This window comes from Etheostoma cragini, chromosome 7, assembly GCF_013103735.1.
Source record: "Etheostoma cragini isolate CJK2018 chromosome 7, CSU_Ecrag_1.0, whole genome shotgun sequence".
Lineage (NCBI taxonomy): Eukaryota > Metazoa > Chordata > Actinopteri > Perciformes > Percidae > Etheostoma > Etheostoma cragini.
In genome coordinates, this window is record NC_048413.1 from 25,457,332 (window position 1) to 25,472,921 (window position 15,590).

General features: G+C 40.1%; 2 protein-coding genes across 3 annotated transcripts in view; one reads left to right on the top strand and one right to left on the bottom strand.

Moving 5' to 3' along the window:
* slco4a1 (solute carrier organic anion transporter family, member 4A1) overlaps nt 1-5,593 on the bottom strand; it is a 26,999-nt gene extending 21,406 nt beyond the window's left edge. The window contains exon 1 of one of the 2 annotated variants that reach the window (XM_034876284.1): nt 5,446-5,593. The gene's annotated coding sequence lies outside the window, so the exon portion shown is untranslated. The remainder of the gene's footprint in view (nt 1-5,445) is intronic. The other variant, XM_034876286.1, reaches the window with a different exon arrangement.
* Nucleotides 5,594-12,330: 6,737 nt separating this feature from the next.
* LOC117948227 (nuclear factor 7, brain-like) lies at nt 12,331-15,283 on the top strand. The gene is made up of 2 exons (XM_034877774.1): nt 12,331-12,731; nt 14,060-15,283. Exons 1-2 carry the CDS (start codon nt 12,468-12,470, stop codon nt 15,281-15,283), a joined length of 1,488 nt encoding a protein of 495 aa, XP_034733665.1. The 5' UTR covers nt 12,331-12,467.
* Nucleotides 15,284-15,590: the final 307 nt, after the last annotated feature.

Below are 15,590 nucleotides of genomic sequence, written 5' to 3' on the forward strand. Positions count from 1 at the left end.
GGGGGCTTTCAGATTTCAGCCCATGTAGACATTGTCTGAAAGGCAACAAGTCTGAAAGGTCAGGTCTTCAACTTGTGTGAGATGAGACCTGACCACCTGAGGTTAAGAGGGTGCTAGTCTCGCTTTGCCAGGACCTTCCTCTACAGCGCTACGGAGGAGGGTCTGGCCAGTTCACACAGCATTATGGGATGGAGGATAATTGTGCTCTTGTTTATTGGTTTTTCCTTAAATCAATCACAAGGGTCATGGAGCCATGGTGCCTCAGCAAAATTGTTTCGGGAAGGAACTTGTGAACGTTTTAAAAGTTGTTTTAGTCGTGCAACAGAAAACTCAGATTGGACAGATAGTCTAGCTAGCTGTCTGGATTTAAATTTAAATCTCAGACAATTGTGAAACACGTCAATGTCAGTGTTTCCCAAAACCTAAGATGGCGTCCTGAATTGTCTTGTTATTGTTCGCAACTCAAAAGACATTCAGATTACTTTGAAAGAAGAGTGAAGAGAACATATCCACAAGAATTTGTTTCCTTAAAAAAAAAAAAAAAAATCAAAATAGTGGAGAGAGAAAGAGCAAGCGAGAGAATGCCATGAGTATGTCACCATGAACACCGAGAGAAAATAGTAAAAGGTCATTAAAAAACAATGAGTGTGGGCTAACGTACACGTTGAGCGTGGTTAGAAACCCTGATCTCAAAGGTACAAGGTTCAATGTGAAAAGAGGATGTGGTCGAGTGTCTTAATCATAATTTCAGGAACTTGCCTTCACCCATCGCACCGTTATTTCACAGGACACAAATGACAGCGTGACCGTCCTATTACAAGTCCTGTTTCTATATCTGTTCAGTGAGTGACAAGTGGTGCAGAGGACCGTGCATTCTGCATGGTTCTTGCTATTCATCTCTACCACTTGTACAGCTCATACTTTTCCATATACGTCTTCTCTCTGTATTTCTTCGCTGTGATAGATAAGCTTAAGCTCAGTCTCAACTAGGCTTTAATTGAAAAAAATAATTTTTCAGTTAAACAACTGTGTCAATGGTAAAAAATAAACAGAGATATACCTGTAAATAACGTGCGAGGGACAATTTCTGTTAAAATGTACTGTCAACAACTAACATTTAAACGTTCAAATGCCTGTTTAAGACGCACCTTTTTGTTGTAGCTTTTAACCTTCGTTAACCTGGATTCAGATGTATTGAAGTGTTGTTGATTGTCTCCCTGTCATTCACTTTTGTTGTAGTAATTTTTACACTCGTTATTTATGTATTTGACATCGACCCTGTTCACCACTTTGATTGTTGTTTTTATATGTGCTATAGAAATAAAATTGACATTGACATGACTATATTTATTGATATAGTCTGTAGATTATGTAAAAGAAATACAAGATGAAATCTTTAAATGCGTTTTGTCAAACACTCAAATATATTCAGTTTACTGTCATGAGTTAAGAAACTAGAACATATTCACATTCAAGAAGCTCGTATAGAGGAATTCTTCCTTTTTTTAAATTAACAATAAATCAAAATAGTTGGTGAATCATTTAATAATTGACATCTAACAGGACTGGGGGAAATAAGTGATACAGCATAGTATCGCAATATTTTTAGTGGCAATACTGATACACAGGCGCCAAGTCTTGATCTTTTATTATATATGTGCTGGACAGTTTGTCTGCTTGACAATCCCATGTTGCAGCAATAAAATTGAAGTGATATGAACAAACAGGAGAAAGTGTGGTGTGTTAATCCATGTAGGGCAGGTGACATCGAGATTTCACGGCTGAAAAGCTGCTTAAACTTAATTGCCACTTAAGTGCACAACGCTGCATGTGGCACATTAGTGAGTCCTGTATCCTTCTCTGTCCCCGTTTGTTTTCTGTGAACTGGGTCAGAAAATCTCATCATTTAAACTGCATCAGTTCTCCACAATGCTTATCACCGCGGCGACAGAACTCCCGGTGAAAGCACTATGCTGTCATTATGAAAATCTCATGTTACCTTTTATGTACTGTACAGCCTGAGATTTTCACATGGTTCATCACACAAGTCAGTGTAATCTTACAACACATCTTTGTTGATGAATTAAATCGCGGACGGAGGCGTCAGGGAACAGCTTGTTGCAGCTGTGGGGACGTCTAAGAAATGAGCAAAAACGACACGAAGAGGAAGTTAAACCTTTGACCGGACCAATGTTGCCATGCCACCATGTCAAGTCCGGTCGGCTTGCCAAGTGGGAAAATACCACATTCTATCATCATTCCAGTGGAGGCGCTAATGAGCTACATTACTACGTAACAAATGATGCGTTACTACCTTTTTGAAAACGGGTAACTAATCATTTGTCACCCTTCTGACAAAGAGTAACGACTCTTTAGAAAGAGGGTAACTAATCATTTGTTACCCTTCTGAAAAAGGGTAACTACCCTTCTGTAGTTACCAGACCAGCTAAACACACACACACACACACACACACACACACACACACACACACACACACACACACACACACACACACACACACAACATTTTAGCTTAAGACCGTTTTGTTCTGATACCGGTGCTAAAAATAGAACACACCATACCCTCCATTCAAACAAAGCGCTGACGGCGCAAATGAGTTAAGAAACAGGGGTGAGTCGGTTCATTCTCCGGTTCAGTGACACGACTCGGGTTAATTAACCGGCTCTTAGGTCAGTTCGTCCACATCGGTGTTGAAGTGCTGCGGAGTCAGCCTCCTCTAATTGATCTACAGCCAGTCAAAGGATAGCATGACATCTGCAGATGCAGGAGACCCATCGACAGAACTTGACTCTGTCACTGAACTTGCAGGTGTGGAAGTATTTTGGCTTTCCAGTGAGTTTGCGTTGTCGACATTAAAACCACAGTTTGCAAGCTCAGCTGTGTGTGTGTACCATATTCTTCCACTGGCTGCACAACTAACATGGCAGTTATCTGTGTGGTATATGGGAAACTGTTTGACTTTGTTAAGACAATTAATTGTTCAGAGGAGACTATGTACATGGCTGTTTTAATGTTTTTGGTTGTTTTGTTGTGAACTTGAATGCTTCTCCTGTGAATAAGACTCCAGTTATAAAAAGGAAACTAGATGGCAGGTTATTTTGCTCAAATTCACTTAAGTTATTTTTAAATGATGTTGTTAATAAATGTTTTTGAATTTGACAATGTAGTGTGGTACCTTGCAAACAAAGGTCAGGTATTATGTTGAATTAAAGTCTAGTTTGAAAATGGCACAACAACCTGTGCTTTAAATAAAATAAATGTAAAAATGAAGAGTTGAATCCAACAGTGACATTACAAATCAAAAATGTAATCAAATTGAAGATGAGGAGACTCGTGATACACTAAGTCATAAGTAGGCTTGGGTACCGAAACCCAGAGCCGTTCCTCAACGACCGGTATCTAATGGAGGGAACGACAATGCAGATGTTGGCGTCTTATTCTGGTGCCACTGAAATGCCTACAGCGCCGTCCGGTGCTCGGAAACAGATGTTAAAGGCAAACAGTTACCCAACAACGCTAGTTACCATGACACTGGCCAGGTAACGTTAGCCTACAGTTAGCTAGTCTAGCGTTTTGGCCGTATTTCACTCCAAAGGATTCCAACATCGGGACGTACAACAGTCTGCAGCTAAAGACACAGAGGAGACCAGCTGCACTTTGTTTCAGGATTCAGATTCCGAATAAAGGTGCCTTTGCGAGACACCATGGCCACTGGCGCTTTTTGAGTTGTCTGAAAAACAACGCTAACAGGAAATAATGGTGATTTCTAATTTTAGCACCGGTATCAGAACAGAACGGTCTTAAGCTAAAACTGGTATGTTTCATCATAGTTGGTCTCATTTAGTCACACTTTACACAGTTGGTCAACACACACACACACACACATTCTCTGACCTGCCCTAAGGACACCTGAGATACCTACCTCCAGTATCTTCATGCTGTAGCTTGAAGATACTTAAAGGAATAGTTCACTATTTTGGAAACATGCTTATTCACTTATGCTTATTCAACTGTCTGTTGAATGTTGAGCTAAAGCCATGAGACAGCTAGCTTAGCTTATCATAAAGACTAGAAGCACTAGGAAGCAGCTATCATAAGGCTTTAATTATCATCTGAAAGAACCATCACAAATTAAAGGTTATTTTTACGTCTCAAACATATCTACATGGGATCTAAATGTATCTTAACTAATATGGCAAATGCAATATATAGTCTCTCTCTCTCTCTGCATTACACAACTGAGTATGAATCCAATTATTAGATCTAACTCAAGGGCAGACTGGGACTACAGTTCAACCAGACTAGTCCACATTACCAGGCCTGTGCATCTGCCAGAATTGCCAGAAGCCCAATCCGCCCCTGATCTAAAACCTTCCAAACACACAGTATGAGTCAGAGGTTTGCGGTTTGGGAATTCCCCGATGTTCTGCGATGCATCTCTCCTCTCTTCTGCATCCCATCAAGCATGCTCAGTCAGTCTCCCCGAGGCGCAGGTGTGAGACGTATTAAAGGAAACAAAGCGTGATAGACGACACAGCACAGCACACAGATTTCGCTCCTGTCTGCTTTGCAGCGGTTTCCGGTTTGCACTTGCTCTCACTAAGCTGATGTAAGACAGGCACACTAGGCGAGTGCCGTTGCTTTGTTTGTGGCGTTGGCAGCGAATGTAACTTTCAATGAAAATAATAATAATGCAAAAAAAAAATCATAATAATCACATCATTAGGGATCGGTTTGACTTGTGATGTCGACACACACAACCACACACACACACACACACACACATATAAATACATAGGCCTACAGTACGCCGATATATTTATTCGATTTGAGCCACTTACATATCAAAGGCACGTGGCAGGGCCACTGTGTGATTGGGAATGATATCTGTGATTTCCGTTAGAATCGCCACAGGTAGCCTCGCCTTTTCTATCCTGCATTCACTTACATCCAAAATCATAACTGCACTGAACGAGGGAGTCATCACTTTCCTCCAACAATCGTGTTATAGCGTTGTTTTTTAATTCTAGATCTAGATAGGCTGCTGCGGTCTCCATTCGTGTTTGTTACATTACAGAATGTGGATCAGCGCAGCATTGTGTGACGGAGCATGCCCATGGATTAGAGGAAGCTCCCTGTGATGGATTAATGCAACCAGATGCTGTTGATGAACAAGCATTTTTTTCTTTTTCTTTTAGCCATATCAAGTGTTATAGCTACACCTTCGAATGATATTCTGTCCCCAGCGATCGGTAAAGCTACACATGTTGCAGATTACATAGTGGATGTATTTTCAGCCAGCCACTTGCACATGTGATCCATGGATGGATACCCACGCTGCTGATGCTGAGCAGCAGCCGCACCACGGAGCGCATCCTTCAGCTGAAAAAAAAAAAAGAATCACATGAAATGACGAGGCTTACCTTGAAATAGTTACACGTGTATTAGTCCGTTCTTCTCACATAATGGTCTGTCATTCGTGCCGTGTCTTGCCGGGAAATAAGGCTGCAAAAGTGGTAGAAATACTAGCAGCGCTGTGATGTCGTTAGCGCCCTCCTTTAGGCAGCAGGCGAGTTGGAACCGCGGTGAAAGCCTCCTGTATGGAGGCCGATTGGTGCCACCACCGAGGATTCGCTTTCAGCTTCAGACCAGAAAAGTAAACATGAGAAAACAAGTAAATACATGTTATTGTTTGCACGGAAAGGCTAAGGAAGACATCAAGGGAAAAGGAAATTGAAATAGAACATTTCTTTATTTAAAAAAATTGTACATTAAAAACAGAACTTCCGCAATTGGTTTACAAATGCATAAATTAATCCATTGTTAAATGGTGGCACTTCATGAATAGTTACCATTCCAAGCTTTAAAACAGTAAATAAATACATCATTTAAAAACACACTAATTCTTAAAGCCACGTGGTGTCATAATTTATCCCATTCAGCGTTGAAACTGGATATGACAACCAACTGAATTTCACTCTCAAGGCCCCCCCCCCCACCCATTCCAAGCTCATTCTAACTTCTACGGTGGCCAAACCCGACCACTGAGCGGCTCAGATGGATGGATAGATAGATAGATAGATAGATAGATAGATAGATAGATACTGTATATATTTTACAAACCAACTAATAACCACTGAAAAACTATCTAAATAATGTTTAGATGGTTTACAAAGTATTTAACTATTTACATCTGTTGCAACTTTATAATAAGTATCTGACATATATAAGACACTGTTTACGGACGGTTTACAAACCAACTAGTAACCCTTAAAGTGTTCTGAATATCAATGTAATGTTTATAAAAACTAAAAAATCGTTTCTTAAAGGTTTACAAACATTTTTTAATCATAACCCGATACCTAGTATAGTATGAGGGAATTAATGTGTGCAACAAGAAACTGTTAATTTTCAGCACTGTTAATAATCAGTAAACATTAATTATATTTGAATTGTTTGTTAACAGTCAAATGACTGTTTGCTAACAGGTGAATGACAATTAGATAAAGATTAATTAACTATCAATTTACCATCTAATAACGATGGTTATTATGAAGTGTTACCAGCGGAGCAGTATAGCCTGTATGTCCCTTACCCGAATATGTATTTCAAGATGGAGCATGATTCTGGTTCATGCAAGCGTAAATGTCAAATTCCAAACCAATCAACTTGAAATTAATGGTGGTCAAAATTCACACAAAAAGGACAAGTTTGAGAACGCACAACATAGATTTTCAAAATTAACAACTAAACATGTTACACAATATAGTTTTAAATTAAAAAAATAATTTAAAAATCAATTTGAAAATGCAATTTTCAAAAAACAGAAATTATGTAAACAAACCGAATAAAGAACACAGCTTTTAACATGGCATTTAAATGGGCGACTCATTTTCATGTCCATTTCCTTGCTGCCACCCTTATGATAATGGGAATTCAATTTGCAAAATTATTTCACCTCCACATTTAACCTTACGTGACACTCGGGGGCCTTGTGCTCAATGGGTAAAACAATTTTAAAAAATTAAATAGCAACAAGCTCTCTGATGAAATTATATAGTTTACATCACATGTTGTCTTCCCATTTACCTTCTTCTCCTGCTTCTTGTTGGTGGCATTAATCACCCTCTATACTTGGATTCACTGAAGTGAGAGGAGATCCACTCGTCCAATGGTATTCAACCCTTGTGGTGCTACCAGCTCTGGGCCAATCGCTGAGCTGTAGAGTCAAGCTGAATCAGCATTTGACAGACAAGTAACTACTAAGACTGATGATGAGTAGCTCTGGTTTGGCCGTGACCTTAACAAAGTTCTAAGTATAGGATTCAAATGTGTGTCACTGACCATGTTAGCCCATTTCTGTGTATGAAATTCAAAATGCAGTTTGATGACGTCTCAGTGTGTAGCTCTGTGTACATATTCAGCCATCGTATATTTACTTTGGTTACTTAAAAACACAGTTAAGGGCCCATCCAATGTCTTAAGTAGCATAAAACATCCCCAGCTTTATAGGGGCTTAGAAATAAATGTCACAATGGCATTGGCAACATATCAGTAACTGGCTCACTAGGACAACTACAGGATGTGATTTAGTTTCATCAAAACAAATAGGTTGGAGAAATATCTACATACTGTATGTTTGTTTTGTGTTTTTCACTTTGACATATAATTTTCATAAAACAATAATTTCATGGTTGAAATTCTCTTAACAATTCTTAAACAAGTTACGTAAATTACTGACAAGCTTTATATTAATCCATTACACCTTTTGAAAAATTAATAAAACAGCAACGCACAACTTCTTCTGGAAGCTCATTGCATGATTTAACTGCCCAACGTGTGAAAAACGTCTCTATTTTCAGACATGTTTTAGGGAAAAGTTTTAAAGAATTCCCTCAGGTCTCATACCTATTGCTCCAAAACTGAAAGATAGGCTCAACTTTTTCATTGTATAGTCCTTGTACAGGATTAAATACATGAATCATATCACCTCTGTATATCCTAAATAAGAGTTGATAAAGACATTTTTTATCCCTGCATTGAAAGGATCTTTGGAAAAATCATTTGAAACTTAAATGGAGGCGTCTGTGACTGCCTCTCTTGTTGGGGTTCTCTTTGCTTTCAGTCTCTAGGGCTGCACACCTGGAAGGTAATCAGCGGCATTAGACACACCTGGGCTTGGGGTGCATCTACATTTAACCTTAATTGGGACCTCAACAGCAACAATTAAATGCAAAAAGCCCTACAGACAATTTGCTTCCCAAGACAAAAAAAAGGAAAAAAGGAGGGGGCCTGTTACACGAAAGTAGAATGAAGACATCCAGGATAAGTGAAGCTCAGCTTGACTTAGTAGGATCCGCTCATCGGTTGCATGTTTGCATAGCTAGGATTACAAGAGGTGAAGCTATGTGGAATTAGTGCACTTTCATGGCTTTTTTAAATAGACCATGGTGTCGATCATAGCGCTACTGATGCAGAAATGAAGAAGATGCATGCGGCATGTGTTTCACCCAATGAGCAGCAGCTTCTAATGGAAAATAACAAGGAGGTGAAGAATATAATATGCAGAAAGGGAAATATGGCAGTTATCATCTGGAGAGAAAAAGCCCAACAGACTATAGCGGACCTACCAAATGTATAAGGATTTAAAAATATCTACTTAGCCTACTAGTCACTCAACATTTTCACAAAGTTGTAGGCTACACTGTGTTTAAATTGCTTTTAAAATGCTTGTTTTACGTGTTAGTTGTATTGCTGTACCTACTTTTATGTGCTAAATGTGCTGCTTTTACAGTAAAGTGTCTTTGAGTAGCCGTCCATGTAAAGCCAATATAAATAAAACGTATTATTTAGCCTACTTTGCCTTAAAAGTGAGCAGAGGGAATTAATGTTTCTCTGGAAATGTACCCTAATAACTTATTCACAACGCAAGAACATGTTTTACAACCATATGCACAAATCTCTAAAAGCTATGTCTAATTCTTAATATGTTTGTACAATTAATATTCATACAGAACAATCAGAACGGGACATAAACTAGAAAAAAAAGTAAATGACTTCAATACACACTGTATGCACACACATACTGTAAAATGTAGCATTCATGTTCTTTCTTCTCCCAAGCTCCAAGCTGACAAGTGACAGCACCAAAATTAAAAGATTATGAATCATTGTGGTGTTCGTGGTGTGATGAATGTAAACTACACTACATACAGTACGTATACAGGCCAAGTTATTGGTCCAGTGATGTGAGACTAATTGAGAAGGTTATGAAACCAAAGAAAGCTATAATACCTAATAAAAAACATTAGTTAGACATATTGAAGAGTAACAAAAACTATCCTTTATTAGAGGACAACCAGCAAGAAAATGAGATCATGAATGTATTGCATGGTCTCTGATCAGTCTGCCATTATTATCGTCTGGGAACATGACTGCATTGTCCCTCTTAATCTCCAGAGCGCGTCCTTTATAAACCCGAAGGTGCATAGACCACGGACGCCGCGCTGCTCATCTCTATTTCTACAGAGAGAGTGGACACTGAAGCAGGTCTGCCGGCAGGCCGCACACCAGGCAGCCGGGTGGTGTTGCTAAGAATTTGCAATGTATAACTATTAGCAGACCGGCCTCTAAACACGACCAGCACTAACTGCAATAGTAGGGTTTAAATCAAACTCGTACCAACATTAGTGACAAGTAATGCACGTTAATAAAAATAAAGCAGAACACATGCAGAAGACAACGGAATAACTGTTAAACACGTTTATTTTGGACCAGAGCGGCAGCTGATTCAACACATGAGACTCCGGGATAAATCTAAGCCTGGCTGTTAGCCTGCTCAGAATAAATCTCCATGGTTACCTTCCGCTTTCTTTGTGTTGGAATTTGAAACTCCAGTCAAATTCTAAGGACTGTGGTTACCTGCTCCTCAGATCTCTGCAGGGTGAATCCAGACAGCTAGCTCCACTGTCTGTCCAATCGGAGTTTTCTGTTGCACGACTAAAAAAACTTCTGATTGTTCCACAAAAACAAGTTCCTTCCTGAGGCTGTTTTGCAGCGGCACCGCGACTCTGTCCGGCGCCCAGCACCGCCCAAAAAGATTGTGGTAGTTTAAAGAAATGCCAATAAACAAGAGCACGTTTTTCTCCCATCCCAGAATAAATACAGTCTATGTAAATATATATATGTAGATACATACATACACACACAAACACACACTATATTTCATCTGCGAAGTAATACAGCTTCTTCATCAAAGGGATCATCAACAAAAAAAAGAAAAGCCACATTTAGAGAAGGAAACATTTTATAGTCTGCCTAACACAGTTAATACACCATCCGTCTTTTTTATTCACGCAGATAACAAACTGAGCTAAAAGGTGCCTGATACAGACTGAAGGAATGAAGGAGGAAATGAAAGAGCGTTGTGTCAGAGGGAGAAGACTGAGAAGAAAACCTGCTCCTGACCAGGGTATGCTCACAGACTCAGTTACCATGGTAACTGACACTGAGGTTAAGTTACCTCTCTATCTGAAACGGGATGGCGTCACCCCTCCATCTCAGGTTTGATTAGCCTCCCTTTCTGAAGCAGAGAACCCAGAGATACCCTCATCTCAGAGTACTGAGTACATACTCAGTTTTCTATAAAACTGCTCTCTGAAATGGACTCAGGAGCTTCGTCCCAACACACAAAGCTGGCCAACTTGTAATACCATGTGGATTTATGCACAATTTTTTCTTTTTGTGCTTATGTCACTTATGTGGTACTTATATGCAGCACATTACAGCACGTTCCCACTCTAGAATCATCCTACTTATAGGATATATATGTTTGTCATTTTATGTTTAATGATAACAAAGCCTGCCTTTAGGCAAGAAGACAAACTCTTGCACAAATAGCACTAAGATCTGCCCTGATGCTAACCTAGTGGAAAGGTTTTCCAAAATATTCACTCAAGCTCAATGTTAGAGAATATTAAAAGCCTGAACTCAATCAGAAAGCAAAGGCAAAGACGTTTCAAAAGGATCTAGTGACCAGAGTTTCAGGCTGACATGATTCCAAAAAATTGAGTGCAGCATTGAGTCAAGAAAGAATCAGAAGGAGGAATTTCCTACCTTTCTGAAGCCCTTCAGAGTGTGACAACATGCCCTTTCTGAAGCCCTTCAGAAAGGGCATGTTGTCACACCCCGATTGGCCAAGAGCAAAATACACCAAGCTGTTCTCAATTTTTATTGGGGAGTCAGGAGCTACACCCTATGCAACAGGTGTTCTAAATAACTACAATCAACTCAGGGGAATTGTGATATTCAGCTGAAACAAATTGAGCTATGACAGGTAAACATTACACAAGAATCAAGCCGGTGTTGTGGCTGATCACCCCCCCCCCCCAACAGTGGTCAGCAAAACCCTCAATGTGTAAGGTATATTCAGGGGCCGTTCATACCGAGAAGCATCACTAGAAAAGTATCGCCAGCAATACCATTGTTTTTCTACTGTGTGGTATAGTAAGTTTGTGTATACAAATCATACCAATGGTAGTCTCGCATTGCCAGACCTTCCTCCACGGCGCTGCGGAGGAGGAGGGTCTGGCTAGTCCACACAGCCTTCCTGGAAAGAAGAAATACATGCACAGGTTTATTGGCATTTATTTATCCCTTGTGTTGTCTTCCCGCGAACCTGGAAATTTAAAATGAAAAACCTTTTATCAAGGCTTTGGTTATCTTTTTCGACCCTGTTGTGCCCCCCCCCCCCAACCAATCACAGTTGTATTAGTTTAATAATGCCAACACAAAAAAGCTGAAAGTAAAGGACATCCGTCCAAAATGAGGGACATCAAGCAGAATTTCCGACAGCACCTAAACAATCCCGGAAGTGGACTGTTGCGGATACAAATGACAGTAACAATGTAAACAACACATACTAGGCAATTGTGATACATATTGTAAAACAACCTGTTGTTTGTGTATTTTAGGTTGTTGGGTTGTGTTGTTGAGAGTTGATCCTGAGATCTGTAACACATATTTTGGATGTGAGATCTACTTTTTGTACTGAGCTGGAGGAACTGTGTGAAGAGTTCTGAGCTCAGTGTTTAGAAATATGTCCCCAACACCATCCAGCAGTTTAACATCTGGCCACTAGAGTGTGGTGTTACACTGATCTGTGTGCCCCAGACCACAGACCTCTGAACAACACGCCTCAATGCCTAACTGGAAAACAAGTAAACAGTATTTTTTTCCTATTTTATTTGATATAAGTGATCTGTAATTCCGTTGGGTGACATGGTGTGTGGTGATCATCCTGCAACCAAATCTTGGAATGACTACTGAAATGAGTGATAGGTCACATGGGGTGTGGCTTTTTACAGGAAAGTGAAACTGACGGTTTAATATAATGCCAAGTCAGTCAGTCTGGCAGAGCAAAGAGAGGGGGAGGTAGAGTTGAGCCATGGCGTCTGCTTTTTACTCTGAAGATTTGACTTGTCCTGTTTGTCTGTCCATCTTCACAGATCCAGTGACACTTCTCTGCGGACACTCTTTCTGCAGAGGATGCATCACGGCGGTTCTGAGCGCACAGCCCCAGTGTCCACAGTGTCGCACAGCTGTTCCAGATGTGGCATGCCTTCCAACCAGCCACATATTGAAAAGCCTTGCTGAAAAGGCCAAAGAAGGAGTGAAGAGAAAGAAAGAGCATGGGGAAGAGAAAGCAGAGGTATGTTGGTGCTTTCCATATGGGTAATGTAGGCAATATCTACTAAGCCAGTGAAGCATGACATATGTTGATAATTTTGGGACCTTTTACACATGTTAGGCTTTGTATCATTATACCCTCTGCCTGTAAACAGTGCAGTGTCAGACCCCAGAGTTTTTAATAAGGTCAGGCTGTATCAGTCCTATAAAACAAATGGGAATGTGGTTAAAAACAAAAGATGCATTCATATTATTCATAAATAAGAAAGCCTACATCTTGATGTAAATGAGTTGATTTAATATTTTGTGCATGAGGTGTGGCGACGCCCTCAGTTGGTTTTGTTTTTGAGAATGGCTTCCTTAGAGAAACCGTCCCACTCCAAAGTCACGAGGCTCGGAAGGGGATGATGCAACACGTTCAATAAAACACCACGAGGCACGTTGATGCTGTTAACCCCGTATGTAGTCAGCAGCTGAGCTTGTTGCAGGTTTAAATGTCGAAACAGATTGTTTTTATCATTATTACCATTACATAACATAACATATAGGCTAGGCTTACTGCAGTGGTGGCAGTAGCTCAGTTAGTAGGTTGCTCTTGAGCAAGGCACCTAACCCCCAACTGCTCGGGGCGCCTTTCCATGGGTAGCCCCCCTCCCCCCCCCCCACACACACACACACACTCTGACATCTCTCCATTTAGTGCATGTATAGGTACTGAGCATGTGTGTGTAACTTAGGCCTGTGTGTAATGTGTGTAATAACAACTAATAACGATTAATAAAGTATTGTTATGTTACTAAGTACATATACTCATGTACTGTACTGAAATACAAATTTGAGGTACTTGCACTTTACTTGAGTCTTTTCTTTTCATGCCACTTTCTACTTTTACTCCGCTACATTTCAGAGGGAATATTATACTTTTTACTACATTCATCTGACAAAATAAGACTTGTGCACATAAAACACGTGTAGTTTATGAAGTACAATTTTTTGTTTTATATTAAATACTTTTACTTAGATAACATTTTCAATTCAGGGGTTTGTGTACTGGCCTAACGTAATATCCATGCACGTTTCAGATAGGCCTATAGCAAATGTAACATCTACATCTGACATTTAAACCACCTAAAACGCATGCATGTAAACGTTTACTGTACATATAGCCTCAATACACCTGTATCTCTGTGATGGATGCAAAAATGTATTAAACTCTAAAAAAATGACTGTATTCATCTGTAACGTGTTTCTTTACAGACACTATCACTGCTTTGTGTCTGTCCACTTTTTTCATGTGTCATTGTCGTTGTATTTACTAATAGATACATGATACATTTTTCTTTGTTCCAGTCAGCTGAGCTGTGCCCTGAGCATGAAGAAAAGCTGAAACTGTTCTGCGTCACAGATCAGCAGTTAGCGTGTATCATATGCCGCGATGGGGAGAGGCACGAAGGACACAGGTTTAAACCCATCAAAGAAGCAGCCGCAGCGCTCAGACTGGAGTTGGAGGAGGGCATGGAGAACATTTGTGACGATATCCTCACTACAGAGAGCCTAGCAAACACGCAGAGGGAAGAAATAACAAAAACCAAAGAGATGTCTCAGCAGCTGACCACCCAAATCCACAGACAGTTTGAGCAGATGCACCAGTTTCTGCGAAAGAGAGAAGATGAGATAAAGAATGAGCTGAAACACAAAGAGGAAGATGCTGTTGAGAAAATGAGCAAGAACTTGAATGAGATAGAAACAGCTTTGGGTGAGAGCAGAGAGCTGGAGAGAAAAGTGAAATCAGTAGTGAAAATTGAAGACTCAGAGAAGTTCTTAAAGAGCTGGGCTGAGGGTAACACCACAGCCACTCCAGAGCATTTATTCCAGTCCAGAGCATTTGATCTACAAGTGGTCAAGACCTCTCTCTCTTTGGGGCCGTATGAAAGCCATCTGCAGTTCTTTATCTGGAAAGAGATGCTTCAGGTGATCCAGCCACGAGCAGAGCTGCTGTCACTCAAAAGCAACAATAGAGACATAACTGTGTCTGATGATGGCCGCAGTTTGTTTAGTACTCTCAATGGCATGCAGGCTCCGCAGAGTTTCTCCTCTGCTTCAGGCTTTGCATTTAGTTCTGCTGCAGGATCACACAAAATAAAAGACTATAACTATGGCGCCAGCACAAGATCAGGATGCAAATCCTTTTTTGGCAATTTTGGCACCCAAATGATGGCAAACCATGCATTTAGTGTCAATGAGTTCACTTCAGGGCAGCATTACTGGGAAACAGAGGTTGGACACGGAAACTATTGGGAACTTGGGATAAAAGATAATTTCCTGAAATATGATAACCAAAAATATGCCATCTGTAGTTCAAATATAACCACAGAGGTCGTATTTGCAGCCAGACCAAGAAAGATTGGGATCTACCTAAACTGCACATCCAACACGCTCTCCTTCTATAATGCAGACAACATGAAACATGCCCACACCGTGAGACCTACTGTCATGTTGATGCCACTGTCGGCATATTTCAACATTAGAGCCGCAGCAACAGAGCTTAACCCTCTGACAGTGTGCTGGTACTGAAGTCAAGATCAAAAGTACCACTCATCTTCAGCCGTGAGCGGGAAATGAGCAGAAAAAGTTAGGCAAAACCCAAGCTCCATATCACAGGAGATTAATAGAATGAATACATCAACAAATGAGAAAATTACTTCCAAAAACATGATATTTTACAGCGTGTTACATATTTGTATGGCTTTGTTCAACATGTCTATGTACCATTCATTGCTTTTGTTTGTTACATTTGAATGCTTGTGGTTATGGTGTATGGTATATGGATTACCAGATAAATTCATTTGAATTTTTTGTTTTCTTTTTTTTTACGCTACGG

Bases quoted from the DNA above. Each gene is read 5' to 3' on its own strand.
- LOC117948227 (XM_034877774.1), top strand. From the start codon at position 12,468: ATGGCGTCTGCTTTTTACTCTGAAGATTTGACTTGTCCTGTTTGTCTG. The intron at 12,732-14,059 runs GTATGTTGGTGC...TCTTTGTTCCAG, and splicing joins ATGGGGAAGAGAAAGCAGAG to TCAGCTGAGCTGTGCCCTGA.